The sequence below is a fragment of the Oryctolagus cuniculus genome, chromosome 18, assembly GCF_051225735.1.
Source record: "Oryctolagus cuniculus isolate XC-2025 breed Fujian yellow rabbit chromosome 18, ASM5122573v1, whole genome shotgun sequence".
NCBI lineage: Eukaryota > Metazoa > Chordata > Mammalia > Lagomorpha > Leporidae > Oryctolagus > Oryctolagus cuniculus.
This window is the reverse complement of record NC_142884.1, coordinates 7,886,755-7,910,680: the sequence shown is the minus strand read 5'-3', so window position 1 is coordinate 7,910,680 and position 23,926 is coordinate 7,886,755. Positions and strand designations below refer to the sequence as shown.

Here is a 23,926-nt window from a genome sequence, read left to right as displayed (position 1 = left end):
AAAGGAGAACTTCCTAAGGACCCAACCCTGCTGACACCTTGATTTGAGACTTGTAGTCTCCCGAGCTGTGACATAATCCAGTTCTGTGGTTGGAAGCCACTCGGGTTGTGGCGATGAGTCACAGCGGCCTTAGGTCACTGAGGCACCAGCCCAGCGCTGGGCACTACGGCGTGTGGTTGCCCTGGAGGAGAACCTCCCTGGGGACTTCCTCTTCTGGGGTGCACAGAACCAGAACAAGACACGAAGAAGCTGTTTCTTCTTCTGCAACTCCAGCTCCAGGGACTCTGGACAGAAGTCGGCTGGATGCTTACCAATCTGTTGATTGCCGATGGGCGGTGCGACAAGGAAGGGAGACGGGAGAGAGGACACCTGGCATAGGGGAAGCAGAGAGAGACAGGGCTGTCTCCGCCAGGGGCAGGGGGCCAGCTGCTGACCGTGACCCTCTGCATGCCTAGGTCTGTGCTGCCTGCTTCATAAATAAGCTCCAACCAAAAGAGAGAGAAAGAGCGGGAGAGAGAAATGGGGAAAGGGAGAGAAAGGAAGGGCAAGAGCAAACCCTCTTTTCTCAGGAACCCACTCCCTCACTTGTGAAAGCAGAGACCCTGTGACTGGCCACTCCTCGGAGGACTCGCTCGCAGCCTTGCTGAATCAGGGTGGGGTTAAGTTTCCAAAACATGCACTCTGTGTCTGAAAACCACGTCTGTGATCAAACTTACTGATTATACAGGAGATACATCTCACAGCCTGCAAACGTTCACGTACAATTCACTGGACAGCCAGCGCCATACAAGGTTAACTTTGGGGTGATTTGCTCTGTCTTGGGAAATCCGGTTCCAGTTTGGACATCACTGTTGCCAGCAATAGTGTCCTGATATCAGACTGCCCAGGAAGTGCCTAGATCCAACTCTGCCAAGACGCACCTCGTGTCGCTGATGCCCAAGCGTAGGTCCAGGACAGATGCTGCTTGGTGTTGTGTTGGTGTTTATGTTCCTAAGACTGAGAAAGCTAGGGGCTGGTGCTGTGGCTCAGCGGGTTAAAGCCCTGGCCTGAAGTGCCAGCATCCCTTATGGGCGCCGGTTCTAGTCCCGGCTGCTCCTCTTCCCATCCAGCTCTCTGCTGTGGCCTGGGAAAGCAGTAGAAGATGGCCCAAGTCCTTGGGCCCCTGCACCCATGTGAGAGATCTGGAAGAAGCTCCTGGCTCCTGACTTCAGATCAGTGCAGCTCCAGCTGTTGTGGCCATCTGGGGAGTGAACTAATGGATGGAAGACCTTTCTCTCTGTCTCTACCTCTCTCTGTAACTCTGTGTTTCAAATAAATAAAAATAAATATTATAAAAGGACTGAGAAAGCTGCAACAATGGACTCTGTTCACCAAAATGTAGCAAAAATAGTGGGGAATAATTTTTAAAGGTTTATTTATTTGAAAGGCAGAGTTACAGGGATAGAGAGAGAGAGAGAGAGGTGGGAGAGATAGAGATTTTCCATCCACTGCCTCATTCCCCAAATGGCCACAACAGCCAGAGCTGGGCTAATTCAAAGCCAGGAGCCAGGAGTTTCATCCAGGTCTTCCACGTGGGTGCAGGGCCCAAGCACTTGGTCCATCCTCCACTGCTTTCCCAGGTGCATTAGTAGGGAGCTGGATGGGAAGTGGGGCAGCCAGTACTTGAACCAGTGCCATAAGGGATGTGGGTGCCGCAGGTGATGGTTTTACCCGCTGTACCACAGCACTGGCTCCAAGGCAGTGGTGAATTTTAAGAATCCATTATGGTCATTTTTTTTCAAGCAAGCAAGAACTCGGTTTATTGTGCACGTAACAAAGCCTTTTAAAGCACAAGACCGCAGGATTACTGGGGCAGGGCATAAAGATCAACCAATTACTTAAAAGGTCATTTTACGGGGCGACTTTTTTTTTTTTTTTTGACAGGCAGAGTGGACAGTGAGAGAGAGAGACAGAGAGAAAGGTCTTCCTTTTGCCATTGGTTCACCCTCCAATGGCCGCCGCGGCTGATGCGCTGCGGCCGGTGCACCGCGCCGGCCCGATGGCAGGAGCCAGGTGCTTCTCCTGGTCTCCCATGGGGTGCAGGGCCCAAGCACTTGGGCCATCCTCCACTGCACTCCCTGGGCACAGCAGAGAGCTGGCTTGAAAGAGGGGCAACTGGGACAAAATCCGGCGCCTCGACCGGGACTAGAACCCGGTGTGCTGGCGCCGCAAGGCGGAGGATTAGCCTAGTGAGCCGCGGCGCCGGCCCGGGGCGACTTTTTACAGGACCAGCCATATGTCTGTAGTGCGGCTTGCTGGATCCCAGTAGAGAATCCCTCCCCCGTCCCAGCCAGCATAGCGTATGTAATAGGGATAGCTGGAAGGGCTGCTGGGTTAGCTTCCGCCCTCACCCGGCTCTCCTCTTTAAAGAAGGCGCACCACTTTATGAACTGGGGACTCGCGAGGACTGCCTTGGCCATGTCCAACCAGTCCTCGGGGATGCATGGGTAATAAGCTATGTCTTGCAGCAGGGTTTGGGCCCAGGGGGAGTTTGGCCCATCTTCCGCCACTGCCTTGGGAAACTCCTTGAAGTCCTTCACTTCCCAGGGACAACACTCCAGACGTCTGTTGCTGCCTGGAGCTAAATTACCAGGGCAGGCCTGAGGCGGCAGGTTCCCAGGCCCAGAGTTCACTTCCCTACGCTGCTTTATGTCCACCGGATAAGCTTCCGCAAAGCTCACCTCATTTCTCCTCTCCCCTACTGGGCAATCGTAAGGGGCCGCATCACGCAGCTCCCTCCGCGGCTCTACATAGGGGGAGGCCACCTCTGCCTCCGGGAGGTATGGGGAGGGGGGGTCCCGGCCCTTCTGGGGCGGATGGGCTAGGCGGGACGATTTTCACTTTCGTTTTTACCTCAACAGTTCGTGCCTCCACAGGGTTTCTGCGTTCCTGATCAAACTTAGCCCATTGCCTCTCCCCGCCATCTTCCTCTGAGTCTTTAGGCTCCTCCAAGTCCTGCGCTGCCTCTCTCCCTCTCGCCCTCGGAAGGTGGGGGTGTAGCGTCCGGGTGGAAGGATGCTTTAAGGGTGGTATCAAAGTGTCTCTCCCTCTCAAGGGTGAGTTCTTCCACCCGTGACCAAGCGTTCCAAGAAAAGAGATTGGCCGCCTGAATCCAAAGGGCCAAGGTTATGACGGCTTCCCAGACACTTTTTAACATATAGAGAAAGGCCTTTAAGGCCAGGTCCTTTTGGGACGAAACTGCATCACTCATACTGAAGGTTTCACTTACCCTGAGAGACCGCTTAGCTTTGGCCGAAAAGCTACTGGTCATGCCCCATGTTGGGCGCCAGATGCAGGGTCTTAGTCCACCCGAACGAGGATGGACTGGGTCTGAAGAAAGGTAAGTGCGCCGCTCGCCGGTTCCCCAGCCTTCCGATCCCGGAGACAGTCAGACGCAGCGGGGAGTCAAGTCAAGCAAGCAAGAACTCCTACGGTCATTTTTAATGTTGCTTATTTTATTGTGGACATTGTCACCATCACCATTGTCTCTTGTGAGCTGAGAGGAGCTATCTCAGCATTTCACTCCCCCCCCCCCCCGCCCTGTATGTATAGGGGAGAGTCATGGGGTCGCCACCAAGCCAGACTCTCAGGAACCTCTGAGGCTCGGGAGACTGAGGCTGTCCCCACAGCATGGGAATAAAATCGGAAAGAGCGAGAATTGCCACTGGCTCCATCCTTGCCCCAGCTGAGCAGCACGGCTGTGCTCAGAGCCCGGCTATTTCTGTCTTTGGTGCTGGTATCTGCCCTCCCCCCGCCCCCTGCCCTGTATCTCCAGATGTGTGAATAGAAGGGGTGGGATCGGAGGGTGGGAAGGACCCAAAATGACTTCCAGTGTCTCGAGCCCGGTGCCAGCTCCCCTCATTGGGAGAGAAGTCTCAAGTTCATCTTTCTCACGCACTAACACAGTGTTCACACCTCTCCCCCACTTTCCTCCTTCCTCTCTGCCTTTTTCCCTCTCTCTGTCCTCACTCCCTCTCTCTCTGTTTTCTGTCTCCTGCCCATCTGTCTCCCTCTTCCTCTCCCACCCTTCCTTCTCTCTCTCAGCAAAAACGCCATCAGCGTGCACATTACGTATATCCTAAGGGTATGAATCAGTAAATGCTCACGACGTAGCTCACCGTGTAACCAGCACCGAGACCGAACAGCACAGCATCCCAGGAGACCCCTGTACACACCACCCGTGTGTTAGATCCCCTATTTTTAGTCTTCTGTGCTTGGCTTCTGCCCCTCGATGTTGTGTCCCTGAGCTGCACCCACAGTTGTGTGTGTAGTCAGAACTTGCTCCTTCCTGTTCCCACAGAAGAGTAAAGCATTTTGCCTTTCTGCTGTACAGACAATCTTTCCTGGGAGGGATTCGTAATGTACCCATTTTACAGATGAAGAAGACAGAGGCTCAAGGAGAGGAAGCCATCGGTCCTTAGGATGTGGGTCCCCAGCACTCCCCCTCGGGACCAGGAGCTGAGGCTCCAAGTCCCCACCCCTCATGGATTCCCCACCCCAAGTACACTTCCTGTGCGGTTCTCAGCCCGGGGCTTCTCCGAGTTGCTGACATCTGGGGAACATGTCTCGAGTGTCAGAGATTTCCAAACGGAGTTGCTCAACAAGAAGGGGAAATGGAGTTGGGGCCTCTTGGGTGACAGGAACTGGGGTTGGAGGGTTCCTCCTGGTTTCCAAATGGCCTAGGTTAAGGTGTCACTGTGTTGGTGCCGTGGGGGCTGGGCTGGAGCCTCCCAGGAACCCAAGTGCCCAGTGCTCCCTTCTCCAAGCTCATGTCCCTCTAAACTTTGGGGGTTGACTTGTGATGATCTGATCAGAGGACGAGAGGAAAACCCTGTTCCTCTATTCACACCTCTCACACCAAACGTGTGGGTTTTCTCACCACCACCACCATCCCCCATTCTCTGACGGCACCCGCTGAGCGTCTGCTATGGCTACTGTCTTCCATCCTCTGCTTCGTTTCCCAACTGGCCACAAAAACCAAGGCTGGGCCAAGCTGCAGCTGGAAGCCAGGTATTCCCATGTGGGTGCAGGGGCCCAAGGACTTGGGCCATCCTCTGCTGCCTTCCCAGGCTCATCCATCAGCAGAGAGCTGGATCAGAAGTGGAGGAGCCAGGATTTAAACCACACTCCAGTGTGGGACACGGGCATCCCCAGGGTGGCCTGACCCAGAGCTTGACAATGCTCACCCCAGCCACTGGAGTGCTCAACCTCCAGGTTCTCCCAGAGGGGTTTATTTTCCACGGTGGCGCCTTCCAGGGGGGGCTTGAATATTGCCAGGAGTGGGGAGCACATAGCGGCTGGCACTTGCCCTTGATCTTAGACCACAGCAGAAGCTGTTCCCTCTCTTCCTCTGCTGGTTCGTGCAAGACCAGGAGGTCCCCACTGAGTTAGCTGGCAAGAACAACCTCCCCTAAGCCACGTCTCATCCCCATTCCTCACGCCCAACCTGTGTCCATTCTGGCAAGATTCATGGGTACTTTAGGAACCGATGATTCCATTGCAAGTCACAGAAACCCACTGAAGCTGGCTTAAGCTAAAAATGCTCACTGGAGCAACGTGGTGGCATAACGGAGCCAGCTTCAGAAAGAACTTCCAGGCCATGGTTACAAAGTAGCTTCAGTCTCCACCTTGCAACCTGGGCCCTCATGCACTCACATCTCTTTGTTCTCAGTCTTTCTAGAAAATTATTGAAACCAGGCCATTAAGGAGGAACCCTCCAGACTTGCAGGTGGTATCAGAAGCCAGGGCAGTTGTTTGCCAGGGCTGTGGCCACTCACTGGGCCCCAACTTAGCACATCCTGTGCATATCCGTTCTCAATTACTCCACTTGTCAAAATAGGAAGAAGAGCTCAGCTGGCTCCAGGGGGGCTGGTGAGCTGGAGAGTTACCGGATATGCAAATACCCTGGGCAACTGTTAGAGTTACAGGGGCAAAACGCTGAGTCCAAGCACCATTTATTGAAGTGTTTCCTAGGCAGGTGGAAGGCAGAGGTCAGACAGCGCCCTCTGGGAAGAACTGTACAGGTGCACTGGCAACTTGGAGGCGAGGCCTGCAGAGCTTGTTGGGGGCTGTGCAGAAAGGGCCAGAGAAGACCTGGAGCCCAGAGGGCTGCAGCACGTGGTCAGAACCCAAGGGACTTGCCCTTGAACCGGCTTAAAATCAGCCACCACTTCCCTGTCCCTCATCAAAGTGCGTGATCAGCTCTCTCTTGACCCCAGACACTCCTGGTTCTTCCTTTCTTTCTGCCCATCCCCTCTCCCTTTCTCTTCTCTTCCTTACTTATAATAAAGCGGCAAGGATTGTGGTGTTGGCTGAGTGCTCCCATGAAGATCTGGTGCCCAGAAACCTTCTTAAGGGAACTGGCGTCTTTGATCCCTGGCTTGGGTTAGGAAAGGAGACCCAGAAGAGAGGAAACCCGAGAGTCCAGGGCGTGATGGGCAAATTTCTCTGCACTGTGAAAAGGCAGAAATCTGCAGGTGCGGGGTGGGGAGCGGGGAGGGAGAGGGCGGGCTTTTAAGAACAAAGGTTTCTAAAGTTAACTGGAAAGCTGCACATTGATGGCCAACTCATGCACATTTCCACACTGCTGGATTTCCGTGCACTGTGCTCCACACTGCTGCAAGTAGCTGATGAAGAACTTGAACTGCCTGCCTTCCACGCTGGCTTAATTAACTCCACCCAGAGCGCAGCTCCTGTGGAGAGGATAGGAGAGCTCCCAGGGGTCAGACAGACTTAAGTGTAGCTTCAGGGCCCAGGGGGCTTCGCCTGATACCTTGCTAACTTTATATTTTCACTCACGTATTGATGGATAGAGACTGAGGACTTGGGGCCGGCGCCATAGCTCACTTAGCTAATCCTCCGCTTGTGGCACCAGAATCCCATATGGGCACCGGGTTCCAGTCCCGGTTGCTCCTCTTCCAGTCCAGCTCTCTGCTGTGGCCCGGGAGGGCAGTGGAGGATGGCCCAAGTGCTTGGTCGCCTGTGCCCGTGCAGGGAGACCAGGAAAAGGCACCTGGCTCCTGGCTTCAATTCGCCATAGCTCCGGCCACAGCGATCATTTGGGGGGTGAACCAACGGAACGAAGACCTTTCTCTCTGTCTCTCCCTCTCACTGTCTGTAACTCTACCTGTCAAATAAATAAATAAAAATCTTAAAAAAATAAAATTAAAAAAGACTAAGGACTTTATAGAAAGCTCCCCCTTTTGCCTCTTGTCTAAACGGGAGCCATACCCTGTCACACTTCTCCGTGTTCTTCATTTTCCCAGGGGGACCACCTAGTTTGTGGTAGATGGCAAGATGCTGTTCAGAACAGATGTGGCCGCTACGAATTACGGCAGAGCAATCAATGGCTGGCATTGAGGGTCCTCCCAGGCTAACTCGGCTACACCCTCTCCCTATCTCTTCCCACCTCCCACCACTCCCAGCTTAGGCGCAGCAGCCAAACAAGACATCAGTGCTAACCGTGGGTCTACTTCTTCTTCCAAAACCAAGGGCACAAAGAGATATGTGGGTGACGTGAACATAAGTAGCCATGTGTGTGGCTCAGAGCAACTCAGCTTGGAAGGAAGCAGGAACTGGGGGCTCCCGAGTGCTGTCCAGCCCAGTGCTCATATCGCCTGCAACTCAGCCTCTGCTGGCGCTGAGGTGGAGTTGGTTCCTGTGTCACTGGTCTGGGCCGAGTCCTCACTCAGGGCCCTCTCCAGACTGGCGGGCAGGGAGTGGATGAGCCGCTCTCGGAAGTCCTGGCCCATGAAGACGTACAGCATGGGGTTGAGGCAGCTGTTGAAGAAGGCCACGAAGCTCGTCACGTCCAGCACGATTCGGAGGTCCTTGCCCATACCTAGCAAGAGTTCCCTGATTCTGACCGTGGCTATGAGGGCCGCGATCTGATAGGGGGACCAGCAGAGGAGAAAGGAGGCCACCACGAAAGAGAGCACCCTCAGGGGACGGCTGGATTTAATGAGGCCTTGTCTGTGGATCTTGGTGGCGATAAGCCCGTAGCAGACGGCCACGATGGACATGGGCGTGCTGAAGCCAATGATGAAGCGGATGATCCCTCTGACCATCAACATGCTGATGGCCACCTTCAACTTCTCTGCAGGGTCTTCGGTCCAGGGAGACCAGTCGAAGGTGCAGGCCATTTTCCCTGGTGCCCTTGGATGAGACAGCGTGGTCACCCGGATGATAACTGGCAGGGTGAGGAGCAGAGCGCAGATCCAGGGTCCAACGATCACCTTCTTGGCCAGGCTTACGTTGCGATGGTTCTGGGCCCAGACTGGGTGCAGGACACAGATGCAGCGGTCCAGAGCGATGAGGGCGATCAGAAAGACGCTTCCGAACAGGTTTATGTCCACGATGGTGAAAACGAACTTGCACAGGAACCAGCCAAAAGGCCAGTGTCCCCCCAGGGCCTTTGTGACAATGAAGAACGGCAGCGTGGAGGTGAAGGAGAAATCGGCCAAGGCCAGGTTCAGGTAGGAGATGGTGGTGACCGTGTGAGTCATGCGGAAGCCGGTCACCCAGATCACCAGCCCGTTGCCCAGGACCCCGAGGACAAAGGTGACGACGAGTATCAAATAGGAGAAGACGTCCAGGACAACAAGGCCAGCAGGTGTGGCCTGAGTCCCTCCAGACACATTCAGGGGAAGAGAGGCATTGCTGTCCATCTTGCCCGCACCTGCAACAGTTCAGGAATAGCGAGTCGTCAGTTCCAAACCTGCAGGCAACCCCTCCACGCCCCCACTCTGCGCCCGGCCAGCTTTCCCATCCACAGTTCCTTCGGCTTCCCCAGGCTCCCCGCAACCCCGCCCCATTCAGAACACTCTCTGTAAGTCAACTAGCGTCTACAGATCTGTTGGGCAAGGTTGCATTTTTACAACACATTCCCACACTTCCTAACACGCAAGCCACTCCCACTGCTGTTGGCATCCCGCAGGAACAGTTGGAGTACTGGTTGCTCCGCTTCCAACTCAGCATTCCTGCCAATGAGCCTGGGAAAGCAGCAGAAGATGGCCCAAGCCCTCGGACCCCCGCACCCACGTGGGAGACCCAGATGGGGTTCCTGGTCCAGCCCTGGCCATTGTGTCCATTGAGGGGAGTGAACCAGTGGATGGAATTTCAATCAATTTCTTTATCTTGCTCCCCCTCTCTTTGTGCAATTCTGCCTTTCAAATAAGTAGGATAAATCTTTTTTAGAAAGAATATAATTTTTGCCCTCCAAGAGAAAAATACTGGGCAAAAGGTGGATAGCAAAACAGGCATTCAGGCAAAGATTGCACACTAATATTCACAGTGGTACTCTCCACAGTAGCCAGAGGTGCAAGCAACCCAATTTTCCATCAACAGATGCACAATACAGGGCATCCATACCTTGGAATATTGCAAGGGATACAGCACTGACACATGCCGTGACATGGATGGACTGTGAAAACATTATACAAAACAAAACACAGAAAGAGCTACACACATTTCTATGAAATGTCAGAAATAGGCAGACACATAGAGGCAGAAGGCAGCGCAGTGGTCGCCAGGGGCTGGGCGGTGTTGCTGAGTGGATATGGACTTTCTAGCTGGGGTGAGGATAATTCTGGGACTACATAGCATTACGGCTACAAAACATGGTACATGTGCCTAACACCACCGAATGGCTAAAATGCTCAATTCTGTGTTCTGTGCATTTTACCAGAGTTTCTTTTTAAGAATGGTGGATGGGGGCCGGTGCTGTGGCTCAGTGGGCTAAGCCTCTGCCTGCAGTGCCGGCATACCATATGGGTGCAGGTTCGAGTTCCGGCTGCTCCAATTCTGATCCCTCTCCCTGCTACAGCCTTGGAAAGCAGCAGAAGGTGGCCCAAGTCTTTGGACCCCGCACCCATGTGGGAGACCTGAAGAAGCTCCTGGCTCCTGGCTTTGGATTGGTGCAGCTCCGGCCATTGCAGCCCATTGGGGAGTGAACCAGCAGATGGAAGATCTCTCTCTCTCTGCCTCTCCTCCTCTCTCTGTGTAACTCTGCCTTTCAAATAAATAAATAAATATTTAAAAATATTATACTAAAACTAATTGCATTTTTTCCTTTTTTAAAAAACCGCCTCTAGACAACTTCAGGTTATACATGTAGGGCAAGCATGTAGCCTAGTTGTTAAGAGGCCGCCGTCCCACAGCACAGGGCCTGGGTTCAAGTACTGGCTGTGTTCCCTGACTCCAGACTGTTGTCGGTGCAGTCCCTGGGAGACAGCAGACGGCTCAAATGCTTGGGTCTTTGCCCGCCGTGTGGAGCCCCTGGACTGAGTCTCTGGCTCCCATCTCAGCCCAGCCCAGTCACAGCTGCTGTAGACATTTGAGGAGTGATGCACAGGTGGGAGCATGCCCTCGCTCTGTCTCTGGCTCCTAATTAAATCAAGAACATTTAAAAACCACATTTGCATAAGCGGTTTGTACTTCTGCTGCTCCTTGATACCCCACAGTCTCCCAAACAACTTGGAGAGGTCCTCCTTCCCCACTTCCCAGTCCCCACCCAACTGCCGAGGCAACCACTTGAAAAGGTCGGTGCAGTGAATAGGAAGGGGTTTTCAATGGCTGACCTGTGGGAAAAGCTGTGAGATACGGCTGTCATTTGCAAAGAACACGCACCTTGGTGGCCCCTGTTTGTAGAACCCTTCTGCTACGAGTCACCGTCCCACAACCTCGCCTTTCCTGTCTCTGCTCTCCACAATCTTGGTATTGAGTCAAGATCACCACCACCACTGTGGGGAAGGAGCAGCCCTGGCTTTGACAGGGGAAGTCACATGCAGAGAGCGCACAGCTCCGTGACAGTGACAGCTCCGTGGACTGCCCAGGATCCGGGTCCTCGTGCAGAGCCCTGGGGGCTGCTGCGTTCTTAGCACACTTTCCTTCTGCCTTCTCAAAGTTCCCACCTCCCCTCCTACCCCCACTCCCAACTGATGTCCTAGCCACACCGTCTCGCCTCCCCCTGGACCGCCGTGTTCTGCTTTTACCTCTAAGACAACAAACCACAGAACCCTGCCCGGGACCTACCCTCCACTTTGTCCTCCGGACTCCACTCCCTCATTTTCTCAACAGTTTCCTTCCTTCCCGGTCTCCCCACCCTCCTGCGGCATCACCATCTGCTCCCTGCTCCGTCGTTCTCAGAAGCACCCAGCACGGTCCAGAACCTCTCATCTCCAAATCTGTCCTTTGTTTCCATATCCTCCTTCAGCCTCCAACCACTTCCCCAGCTCTCCCGCCCAAAAGCGCATCCTGCAAGAGTCGTTGACATTTTCTGCACACGGTTCTCTGCCTTGCTGTTCCCTGCGGCTCCCTCCAAACAATCAGCTCTCCCCAGGAGTCCGCGGCGTGTGCCCGTGTCCAGCTCCCCAGCACCCTGGCATATCAGTGTCTCACCTGGCCGTGCCACCAGCTGTGGTCCTCGCTCTGAGTGGTTCTAAGTCCTGGTCTCCTGGGAGAGTGACTGTGGCTCTAATAGTCTCAGGAGAAGACACAGTAGGGGAGGGGGAGAGGAAGGGACAGGAGGGGGAGGGGGAGGGGGAGAGGAACTGAAATTATTGCGTAAGAGGAAACAGAATATCAGGGTTCCTTCTGATACGCAAAGGCCCCAGGAAGGCACCAATTTGGCACCTGTTTGAACAGGGTTTGAAGGGGGGGATTACTTCCCTCAGCTCAGTGGTCTGTGGGATGACTGTCAAGATCAAGGTTGCGGGAATTTGGGAGTCCAGGTGCCTCTGTTCTCAAGGAATCAGGATAAAGGGAGGAGCAGGTACTGAGCTGGGAAGACTCAGCAGTAAGGACTGAAAGGGAGAGATGAGAGAGAGGGAGAGGGAGAGGGAGAGAGAGAGAGAGAGAGAGAGAGAGAGAGAGAGAGAAGCCAGAACCACAGAGCAAGGTAAGAGAGGCAGAGAACCTGAGACAACCAGCCAAGACAGGCATGTTCTCCACCCAGCTGCCACCGTCAAGGTAAATCCCATAATCCTCTGCCCCTGGGCAAGCGCACCTGTAGGTTTCTGACCCAGGCAGTCTTAGGTGACTGTAAGAATCGCCCAAGGGGTCAGCACGGTGGCGCAGCAGGTTAAAACCCTGGCCTGAAGCGCTGGCATCCCATATGGGCTCCGGTTTGAGTCCCGGCTGCTCCTCTTCCAATCCAGCTCTCCGCTATGGCCTGGGAAAGCAGTAGAAGATGGCCCAAGTCCTTGGGCCCCTGCACCCATGTGGGAGACCTGGAAGAAGCTCCTGGCTCCTGGCTCCTGGCTTCAGATCGGCGCAGTTCTAGCTGTTGTGGCCATCTGGGGAGTAAACCAGCGGACGGAAGACCTCTCTCTCTCTCTCTCTGCCTCTCTCTGTAACTCTCTTTCAAATAAATAAAATGAATCTTTAAAACACAAAACAAACAAACAAAAAAGAATTGCCCAAGAGTATCAGAGTGACATAGAGAAGCCAAGGAAGACAGAGACAGAGGACGATAATCCAAAAACACTCTTCATCCAAAACCACTCTTCCCAAGGTTTCGGTTTGGGTATTTGTAGTGATAAGACATTCGCAACGGCACAGAGCAGTGGATTAAACCAAGGACCACATTTTTGGTTTTACTGTGCAAGGATTTTGGAGGTGAGCAACAGAGGCTGAGTAACTCTTACCTGAAATGCTCGGGACGGGAAGTGTCTCAGGTTTTGGATTTTATTAGATCGTGGAATATTTGTGTATACCTAATGATCTTGGGGGATAAGAACCAAGTTTTAACACTAAACTTATTTACTTTTCACATATACCCTGCGCATAAGAGACAGGGGACGCCACAGGGAGCTTGTCTGAACACCTTCTGAGCCCTTGATCTGCCTGTTCTCCTTGAAACTGGGCTCCTCGGGACGACCCCGCATGCTTCCCACAAGCCCCCGCTACCAAGGCACGAGCAGGTTTTGGTTTTGCTTGCAGATGTCCCCTGAGTCACCAAGGATTTGCAAACGTGGACAGAGGCAATTGTGTGTAGCCCAACGTGACGAGGCTGGAGAAAAGGAGGAAGGCCCCAGACCTTCCAGTCCTGCAAACCCTGTTGCCTGATCTGGGTAAAGCCCAGAGGGAAGTGGCACGGGGCTGGCCGGGGAGTGGTCGGGGAACCCCTGATTTTCAGTAGCGGAAGTGTCTGAGCTGGCCTCTGGGAATGAACCAGCAGTTGGAGGATTTGATTCTTCTCTCTCCATCGCTCTGCCTTTCCAATAAATAAATGTTTTTTAATGAAATGATTAGTGTGGGCTTAAACCCAATACGATGGGTGTTCTTATAAGAATAGGAGATTAAGTTGAAATATTGTAAGAGTGTTTCATGTGAACGAAAAGCTTTGGCAAGTAGGACACAGACGTGAAAAGAGACAAGACCCCGTGAGGACGCTGTGAGAAGGCGGTCACCTCCGAAGGTGGCCAAGGAGAGAGGCCTTCGAGGAGATCAGCCCTGTTGACCCCTTGACCTGGAACTTCCAGCCTGCAGAACCGTGGTGAGCCGCATGTCTGTGAGGTAAGCCACCCAGTTTATGGCGCTGTGTCTGAAAGCCCTACACAACTAACACTCAGCTCCCCCTCTGGGGTTCCTTCTCACCAGTGAGCCCAAATCTACCCAGTCGCCTTGGTGATGTGGTTTTAAAGAGAATGGTCCTGGCCAGTGCTGCAGTGTAGTAGGCTATGCCTCCATCTGTATTGCCAGCATCCCAGATGGGCGCCGGCTCAAGTCCTGGCTGCTCCTCTTCCCATCCAGCTTTCTGCTGTGGCCTGGGAAAGCAGTAGAAGATGGCCCGAGTCCTTGGGCTCCTGCACCCGCATTGGAGACCTGGAAGAAGCTCCTGGCTCCTGGCTTCAGTTCAGCCAGCTCTGGCTGTTGTAGCCATCTGGGGAGCGAACCAGTGGATGGAAGACCTCTCTCTGACTGTCTGTCCCTCTTTCTGTCTGTAGCTCCACCTTTCAAATAAATAAGTAAAACCATTTTAAAAAGAAAAAGGACCCAGAATTCCTCAAGACTCCTCCCATTAAGAGATAGGGTCTGTTTCCTCTCCCCTAGACTCTGAACAGGGTAGGGACCACCCAGTTGGCGTCTGTAGAGAATTAAAAAACTGCTTGGTGTCAGAAGTATTGTGTATACATAGAGAAAACAGGATTTTCTTTGACCGCCATCTGTCTCTCCCGGCTTGCCACCAATTCTTCTCTGTCACTGTCACTGTTTTTTCATGTTCCCAAATCTCTGAAGGAGGAAGGGTCTAGGCACGCAGATTCCACGACCCTTAACTTTTAGAGGATGGAAACTCCCATCTGCCACGGAAGCCTGGTGGTGAGGAGCGGCCGGCCACACTGTAAGAAGAGTCCAGAGCCTCTGGACATTGCTAGAAGCCCTGGGCTTCTGTGACCTGATTCGTTCCAGCTCTGTTGCCCCTCCCAGCTCCGCGGGCCCTCCCCCCTCATTAAAGTCCCTGCAGAAGTGCCCAGGTCTGAGTTGCTCCACAGGAAGCCAGACACCAGCACAGGAAAAGGATTTCAGCCTGTGGTGAGTGCTGGTGGGGGGGAGGTCCTGACAGCTTAGAAAATCCTCAAGCATTGATTATGTGGCAGACACCTCCTGTATGCTTGGGCAGGGCCGCCACACATGGGGTCCACTCGCCGTGGACAGCTCCTGAGCTCTGGCCAAGTTTCCAGTGGGATCCGGAGTGTGCTGGGAGTGTGACACACACTTCATAGACTCGGAGGCTTAGTAGGAAAAGATGTAAATGAGCTCACGAATGATTTGCATTTTGGTTAAAGGTTCCAATGGTGTCCTTTTATGATATGTTGAGTTAAATAAAATGTGTTATGGAAACCGGTCTCCCCAGAATCTAAAAACGTTTTCAGAAACATGGGTACTCGAACGTTCTGAGTGTCACATGTGGCATGTGTGACGGTTCTATTGGACGGTGCGACTCAGAGAAAACGGGTAGTCTTGTTGGAGCTTACGTCCTAGTGTGGAGGGTGTTCAGGATGGGGAACAAATGCGTGAACGGATTGATTAAACAGGAACATAAACTGGTGAGATAGACGGGGCCTGGCACAACTGCTTTGTTTTGCATTGTGGACCAAGCTGGACCTCTGTGCGGTCTGCAATATTGAAGTTGAAATATGAAAATTCAGAACGAGCCAGGTGGGGGAAACTTAAGAAGAGGAGCGGCAATGAGCTTGCCTGGCCAAGGACCCAGAGGCCACCAGGTGGACCGAGAACAGCACCAAGAGTGGACCTGGGAGGCCTGAAGGGTCAGCAGGGCAGGTGCAGGTGTGTCTGGAAAGTGAAGAGGGTAGAAGGTTGTGGAGGGTGTTCACAGGACAGCGTCCTGGTCTCCTTCATCCTTTGGCTTCTCTCTAGGGGACAGCAGGTGCCAGGGGAAAAAAAAGCTATTTGCAAGGTTAAAGGCACAGGCCAGGCACAGGCTAGGGGCCAGGGTGGTGATTCTGGCATTCAACTTATCCTAGAAATGGACCTGGGAGGGTTTGGGTTGGGTTTGAATGGTAAGGAACATGGAAGTCCAAGGTGGGGCCTAGATTTGGAGCTTTAACCACGGAATGTTTGAGCTCCCAGCTGTTTCTGGACACTGATGGAGTGGTAGGTCTGAGAGGATGGGCCATTCAAGAGTCTGGCTTGGGCAATGTTAGGACTCCTTGGGAAGATGTTTGAGAAGTCAGTTGATTATTTAGGCCAAGGTTTTGGGGAGTGGCTGAGGCTGAGGATTTAGATTGAGAGTTACAATGTTTTAATCCCTGATACAGCATGGTAGAGAAAGACCAGAGAGGGTGAGGAGGTGGAGCAGGTACCAGTCCTGGGACATCCCAGAATTTAGATTCAAATTTAGGGAGACAAATCTAGCAAATCAGACTGAAAAGAGGGGTAGATGACTGAGCTTTAAAGACAACCAGGAATGCATTGTATATATTTTACCATCTTGAGGCATAAAATGTGTCTTAAGTGGGAGGAAGAGGGGCCCGCAGTGTGGCAAAGTATGTCACGCTGTGGCCTGACACACTGGCATCCCCCACAGGAGTGCCTGTGCAAGTCCCAGCTGCTCTCTTGTGGTCTGGCTCCCTGCTAAGATGCCCAGGAGGCCAGAAGACAATGGCCTTTGTACTTGGACCCTTGCCACCCATGAGGGAGACATGGATGGAGTTCCAGGCTCCTGGCCCAGCCCTGATCATTGTTTTAGGGAATGAATCTCTCTCTCTCCCTCCCTCTCTCTCTCTGTCACTCAGCCTTTCAAATAAATTTAAATTGCTTTTTAAAGGAAGGAATAGAAGTCTAATGGGTCCTATGTCACTGGGATGGAGAACTGAAAAGAGGCCATTGGTTTGAGGGATTATGAAGGAAAAGGCTGAGAGGTCTACTTGTTACCATTTCCTTGTTACGGAATCAGTCCAGAGCGGTGGCTGGGAGCTGCAGCAATAGAGGATGTCAGATTGTTTCACAGCTGTGAAGATGAGAAAGCGGATACGCTGGAGGAGTAGAATGAGCTAGCAAGGAAGCACTGAGCTTTCGTTTGAAATCTGTGGTCCTGTATTCAATTGCACCCTTCAACAATTGTGACATCAGCTAAGTAATTTCCCTCCTCTGAGCCACAGTTTCCTCTTGTGTCACACCACAACGATACTTGTCCCAGAGCAAGGGTGTTGTAAGTAGAGACGACAAACTGCACAGTGGCTGGCACACATCGGGGTTTCACCAAACAGTGGCCCTCATAGGCAGTGCAGACATCAGATGTGGCTCCCACCATGCAGCTGGGGTAACCTGATAATTTGCCTCCTTGCCTGTCCCTACCTGTTGTGCACCTATCATTGTCTTTCCTTTCTATATGGACATTTTAACATTGGTGGTTTAGCTTCTGAGTGCCTTGTAGGATGTCTGGTGGGTAGGTAGAGACAACCTGGGCCTGTTGAGGTAACAGGGGTTGGGAGACACCGGTCAGAGCGCAGATTCGGGCTCTACTTCTTTCCATCTGGGGAATTTAAACAATGCACGTAGCAAGGGTACGGCCCAACTTCCTCATCTATGCAATGGTTATGCTAGCTAGTTAACACTATTCAGTATGGGCAATGTCTCAGAGTATGCATGTCAAATGCATGCACTTGACAAGAGCCTGTGGGACGAGTTGTTGTGAGGGTTAAAAGAGCAGCTCTTGGCAGGTGCACAATATTCATCAGTGGTGGTTACTGTGGTCGTGAGCACTGTTCTTGGCCCGTCCTTGTGCTTCTACATGCATGGCCAAGCATGGAGCCCCAAGACATAGCACAGAACCCGGTGAAGACCCAGTGTCCCTGTTTGCTAGATACGCCTGTGGTCTATCCTGGAAGATTTCCCCCCGTCCTCATTTACTTTTTCCCTGAAAGTCGGTCTTCACAGTGCCTCCCTTCTGCAGAGGAGGAAACTGAGGCTCAGAGAGATGTCACTGGGGCCAGCATTGGGGTACAGAGGGTTAAGCCACCGCTTGCAATGCCAGCATCCCATGTTGGAGATTCCTGGTTACTCAATTTCCAATCCAGCTCCCTGCTAATGCACTTGGGAAGGCAGTGGAAGATGGCCAAAGAGCTTGGACCCCTGCCACCCATGTAGGAGACCCGGGGCACATTTGACAATGTGTACTAACACTTTCGGTTTTCCTAACTGGCATGTAGAAGACAAACATCAGGGGTGCTGCTGAACATGCATGCTACAAGGCACGGGTAGGACAGCTGCCCACAACAAAGGATCTTCCAGCCACAGATGTTAACAGTGCCGATGTTGAGAAACCCTGCTTTATGTGAAACAGTGTTTCATAGAAGACCTCAGCGAAAGTGATGGGTAAAGACAGGAAGTGAAGGAGGAAGTGAGAAGGGGAGAGGGGGAATAAAATCATGACTCTGGTATCTGATCATCCTCAAGAAATCTTGGGAGGACTTTTTCAAAGGAAGCACCTTAGAGCAGCAGAAGCCGTGGCCTTGGACTTGGTTAAGCCTGGCTTTCAAAGCTTGATGCTTCCACTGAGTGGCTGGAGATGATATTGGAGAAACTACTGAAACCCCTGGCCATGGCTTTCCTGGTAAGAGAAGGATGATGATGGTGACTGTCTCACAATATCACTCTGAGTATTAATTGTGGACATGTGCCCAGGAATTACTATTTCCTTTAAAGAGGAAGAATAGTTTAAGGTGATTCTTAAATTCTCATGGCCATAGAAAACCATCCTTGCTTTCACTGCAGAATATTCTAGAATGGGGCTTATGAACAAGCATTTTAATATAGACACCCTAGATATTTCTGATGTTGCCCATATAACACGGTAAAAGGAAATGTGGTCTGGTGGCATGGACATGAGGGTCATAGAGACCCCTGAGCTGAACTGGATGCAATAGCCACAGGTGTGACCTGCTCCAGAGGAAGGGGCTCTTCAGAGCAAGGAAATACATCCCAGAATCTCCCCCCTCAAGCATCTTCCCATAGTGTTTTCATCCGTAATTTAGTTATGTGTCCATCACCAAAGGAACTCCAATTACTGGATAGACTAAGCAGGATTTACTCCAAAGGTAGAGAAAGGACATCTTTCCTGAGGGATGAATGAATTAAACATTGTGATCTGGTTGGCAGACAGGAATGAGGGAACAGATGTGCAGTGGGCAACCAGCAACATTTGTTGCAACTGGTGTAGTGGAGGAAGCATTGGAAGTTAGACCAAGTTGGGTTGAAGTCTTCCCTCTGCTACTTCTTACTTGGCTTCTGGCATATTTCATAATTACTTGGAACATCAACTTATTCTTGTTAAAGCATAAAATAATGAACATTAAGGAGATATGCAGGGCAAAGGATCTCACATGTAGGAATAACACAATGCTGGTCTCTATAAATCCCACAAATATTAACAAATTTTACTACTCTTAATCCCACAGAACACTAGAACTATACAATAAGGACAAGTTCTCTGCCTTCAAGGTAAGAACTCTGATTCACGCAGGGGGAAGTGAGAACACTGGATTGAAAGTAGAGAGGATTCCCTCTCTACTGACTTCCTGTAGCACAGGATGTGACACATTACTATTCATTACAGTCACTTTCCAAGAGTCTCTTCGACTAAAAACCCAAGCCAAACCCGAAAACTTAGCTAAAACACCAACCAAATCACAGATCAAGGGTTCTCACGGTGAGGAGGAACGGGAGCCAGGAGACTGGGAGGGAACCTGGCATTGAATAAAGGTTGCAGAGACGGCCAGTAGTTTTGCAGTGAGTCATGGGCAGAAACAGAATTGGACCTACTGACTCTGAGTCTAGTGCTTCCCTCACTTTGCCAAAGCTTCCCATGCTCACTGCCCATGCGGCCGGTTCAGTTTTTCTGCTGGTGGAAGGAGCCTTGAATTCTCTTGGTAAAGTGATCAGCTGGCTAGGTGGAATGCACTTTAATAATTATGGGCATATACAGAACTGTTCTTCCCAAAAGAACAATGAAGAGACTGCCAATTGTATAGTATCTCGGGCCACAGGGTTGATGGTGGATGCACGAGTGGGAATTCTATAAGATGGTTACACAACCAATAAATGTTTAAATGTTTCAGGTGTGGGCAAGATGGAAAGCAACATCTCCATCCCTCTGAATGGATCTGAAGAAATGCTCTATGAGTCTGCCGGCTACACTGCTCTGCGGATCCTCCCGCTGATTGTACTTGGGGTCACCTTTGTCCTGGGCATCCTGGGCAATGGGCTTGTGATCTGGGTGGCGGGGTTCCGGATGGCACACACAGTCACCACCATCTGCTACCTGAACCTGGCCTTGGCTGACTTCTCTTTCACTGCTACCCTACCATTCCTCATCGTCTCAATGGCCATGGGAGAAAAATGGCCTTTTGGCTTGTTCCTGTGCAAGCTGGTTCACATTGTGGTGGACATAAACTTGTTTGGCAGCGTCTTCCTGATAGCGTTCATTGCCCTCGACCGCTGCATCTGTGTGTTGCACCCAATCTGGGCTCAGAATCACCGCACTGTAAACCTAGCCAGGAAGATGATCGCTGGACCCTGGATTCTTGCCCTAATCCTGACCTTGCCAATCTTCATGTTCTTGACCACAGTTGAGGATGAGAAAGGGAACACATACTGCACTTTCAATTTTAAGTCCTGGGGTGACACCTTTGAAAAGAGAGTGACGGTGGCCACCACCATACTGACGGTCAGAGGTATCATCCGCTTTGTTATCGGTTTCAGTATGCCAATGTCCATCGTCGCTATCTGCTACGGGCTCATTGCTGCAAGGATGCACAAAAAAGGCATGATTAAATCCAGCCGTCCCTTACGGGTCCTCACTGCTGTGGTGGCTTCCTTCTTCATCTGCTGGTTCCCCTTTCAACTGATCGCCCTTCTGAGCACGGTCTGGCTCAAAGAGATGCTGTTTGCTGGAAAGTACCAGATCCTCAACGTCCTGGTTAACCCAACCAGCTCCCTGGCCTTCTTCAACAGCTGCCTCAACCCCATGCTCTACGTCTTCGTGGGCCAGGACTTCCGAGAGCGGCTCATCCACTCCCTGCCCGCCAGTCTGGAGAGGGCCCTGAGTGAGGACCCGGCCCCAGCAAATGACACAGCTGCCAACTCCACCTCACCTTCTACTGAGGCTGAGTTACAGGTGCTGTGAGGAAGGGGGCTCAGGCACATTTTTGAGCTCTGTCTCATTGCAAGTTGACCCTAGTTCCAGCTTCATCTTGTCGTGAGTCACCCTGGGTTACTCAGGTGTGAGTGGCTGAAGTGTTGGAGAACGTTGAAAAATGTCTAGAAAAACCCTTCTGTGCCCCCCTGGTTGGGTGGTCAAAATGGACGATGGTGCTACCACTGGTGTCATTTTTGGGTTTCAGAGCTCAGCTCGGATCCTGGATTAAGCAGACATAAGAGAAAGCATAATGGGATTTCTATGACTTAGATAAGATAGTGTATATAAGCAGCAAAAACTGTGTTAGTTATTATTTTATTATCACCATTAAGTAAACTATTCAGGGTTTTGTAGCAATTTTTAAAGAAAATCAGACTCTGGAAGTTTTCCTTGATTCTATTCTATTTTTTTTTAAATCATGAATGGATGTTGGATTTTGTCAAATACATTTGTTTAAGGATTATACCATTTTACTCTTTTTATGTACATCATCATAAATTACAATGACTAGTTTTAGAGTGTTCAAGCACCCTCATGTTCCTGGAACAAACTACTCATGGTTGTGATGTAGTTCACGTGCTTATAAACTGGTTTTTTTTATTTATTTTTTTTATTTTTTATTTTTTATTTTTTTGACAGGCAGAGTGGACAGTGAGAGAGAGAGACAGAGAGAAAGGTCTTCCTTTGCCGTTGGTTCACCCTCCAATGGCCGCCGTGGCCGGCGCGCTGCGATCGGCGCACAGCGCTGATCCGATGGCAGAAGCCAGGAGCCAGGTGCTTTTCCTGGTCTCCCATGGGGTGCAGGGCCCAAGCACCTGGGCCATCCTCCACTGCACTCCCTGGCCACAGCAGAGGGCTGGCCTGGAAGAGGGGCAACCGGGACAGAATCCGGCGCCCCGACCGGGACTAGAACCCGGAGTGCCGGCGCCGCTAGGCGGAGGATTAGCCTAGTGAGCCGCGGCGCCGGCCTATAAACTGGTTTTAATGGATTTCTTCAGAGTTTCTGTGTCTACATAAAAATGACTCTACTACGTACCTACCTTGAATGTCATCGTCAGGTTTTACATCAAATTTATAGTGATCTCTGAGAAGGGTTTGGGAAGGGAGTTCTCGGAGTCTGCTCTCTGATGTTACATCTTAAATATTCATACAATTCTCTAGTTCAGTCGACTGGATCTTGGGTTTTCTTTCTGGGAAGGCTTTTAGTTACAACTTTTATGTGACCTTTCTGTTTTTTTTTTTTTTTCCTCCTCTTTCAGCTTTGGTAAAAAGTAATTTTAATGGAATTTGACCATTTCACCCAAACCATCAAATTTATTGCGTACAAAACTTGACATGATTTCTTTCAGATAATGTATGTGATCTGAAGGTAGAGACTGTAGTCTGTATCATTCACTATCATCGATGTGTAAGGTAGTACCTGCTTACTGAATAAATACATAAACATGTATGATTTATTGGATTAGTGAATCAGTAAATAACAGTATCACCTACGTATCAACTGAAAAGCCTTAATGGCTAATTACCTACACCTCCCATAACAGACCATGTCCAGCAAATTCCTATTCCCCTGCTTAAATTATTTATAAATTCCATGTGGATTACATTTTCTTAGAGATTTATTTATTGGGGCTGTCATCCCACCCATATGGGTGCTGGTTCGAGTCCCAGCTGCTCCACTTCCGATCCAGCTCTCTGCTGTGGCCTGGGAAAGCAATAGAAGATGGCCCACGTCCTCGGGTCCCTGCACCGGTGTGGGAGTCCCGGAAGAAGCTCCTGGCTCCTGGCTTTGGATTGACGCAGCTCAGGCCGTTGCAGCCAACTGGGGAGTGAACCAGCGAATGGAAGACCTCTCTATCCCTGTAACTCTGACTTTCAAATAATAAATAAACCTCTATTTTTAAACATTATTTTATTTATTTGAAAGACTAATATCATTGAAGTTTCCTCCACACCTTTCACTCGGTTCTTTCCAGTACTGGATACTGGACCACACTTTGTTTATTCATTGACTGAAGGGCATTTCCATTGCTGCCAGGTTTTGATAATTACAAATACAGCTGCTATCAACATCCACGTACAGGTTTTTGCGTGAACATAGCTTTCAACTCCTTTGGGTAAACATCAGGAAACTTGACTGTGGAACTATATGTTAAGTATGGCCGGCGCCGCGGCTCACTAGGCTAATCCTCCACCTGCGGCGCCGGCACACCGGGTTCTAGTCCTGGTCGGGGTGCCAGATTCTGTCCCAGTTGCCCCTCTTCCAGGCCAGCTCTCTGCTGTGGCCAGGGAGTGCAGTGGAGGATGGCCCAGGTGCTTGGGCCCTGCACCCTCATGGGAGACCAGGAGAAGCACCTGGCTCCTGCCTTTGGATCAGCGCGGTGCGCCGGCCACAGCGGCCATGGGGGGGGGGGACCAACGGAAAAGGAAGACCTTTGTCTCTCTCTCTCACTGTCCACTCTGCCTGTCCAAAAAAAAAAAAAAGTATGTTAAGTGCTAAGAGAGCACAAAGCTGTCTTCCAAAGTAGCTTTGTGGTTTTCTATCCTCATCAACAATGACTAAGGTGCTCCGTATGCTTGCTGTCATCTGGTATTGTCAGTGTTCTGGGTTTGGGTCATCTCTGGTATATGCATGCTGGCACCTCACTGTTTTAACTTGTACTTCACTGATGGTACATGATATGAAGCTTACCTTCATAGACTTTTCTACCATCTGCCTGTCTTCTATGGTGAGATGTACTAAGATCTTTGGCCCATTTTTTAAAAAGATTTATTTATTTATTTGAAAGTCAGAATTACACACAGAGAGAAGGAGATGCAGAGAGCAAGAGCGAGAGTGAGAGAGAGAGAGAGTCTTCCATCCTCTGGTTCACTTCTCAATTGGCCACAACGGCCTGGAGCTGAGCTGATCTGAAGCCAGGAGCCAGGAGCTTCTTCCAGGTCTCCCTCGTGGGTGCAGGGGCCCAAGGACTTGGGCCATCTTCTACTGCTTTCCCAGGCCATAGCAGAGAGCTGGATCAGAAGTGGAGCAGCCGGGACTCAAACCAGCACCCATATGGGATGCCGGCACTGCAAGTGGCAGCTTAACCTGCTACGCCACAGCTCCAGCTGAAAGATTTAATTTTCAGTGAGGGCCAGCTTATCAAGTCTCTCTTTCATGGCTCGTGCTTTTAAGTGCATCTAAAATGTTATCCAAGATCCTTTAGATTTTCTTCTAGGAGTTTATAG

General features: G+C 51.2%; 2 protein-coding genes across 2 annotated transcripts; one reads left to right on the top strand and one right to left on the bottom strand.

Annotated features, from left to right (window-relative positions):
- Window positions 1-7,496: 7,496 nt before the first annotated feature.
- Window positions 7,497-11,481, bottom strand: FPR1 (formyl peptide receptor 1). Its single transcript, NM_001082314.1, is given in 2 exon segments — window positions 7,497-8,716; window positions 11,437-11,481. A coding segment is annotated over 1 exon segment (1,059 nt). The 5' UTR covers window positions 8,706-8,716; window positions 11,437-11,481; the 3' UTR covers window positions 7,497-7,646.
- A 3,036-nt stretch (window positions 11,482-14,517) lies between these two features.
- FPR2 (formyl peptide receptor 2) lies at window positions 14,518-21,163 on the top strand. The gene is made up of 3 exons (XM_051836621.3): window positions 14,518-14,571; window positions 18,960-19,002; window positions 19,620-21,163. The coding sequence occupies exon 3, from the start codon at window positions 19,631-19,633 to the stop codon at window positions 20,684-20,686; it is 1,056 nt and encodes a 351-aa protein (XP_051692581.3). The 5' UTR covers window positions 14,518-14,571; window positions 18,960-19,002; window positions 19,620-19,630; the 3' UTR covers window positions 20,687-21,163.
- The last annotated feature ends 2,763 nt before the right edge of the window (window positions 21,164-23,926 follow it).

Excerpts from the sequence above, each read along its gene's own strand:
- FPR2 (XM_051836621.3), top strand. The coding sequence starts at position 19,631 with ATGGAAAGCAACATCTCCATCCCTCTGAATGGATCTGAAGAAATGCTC.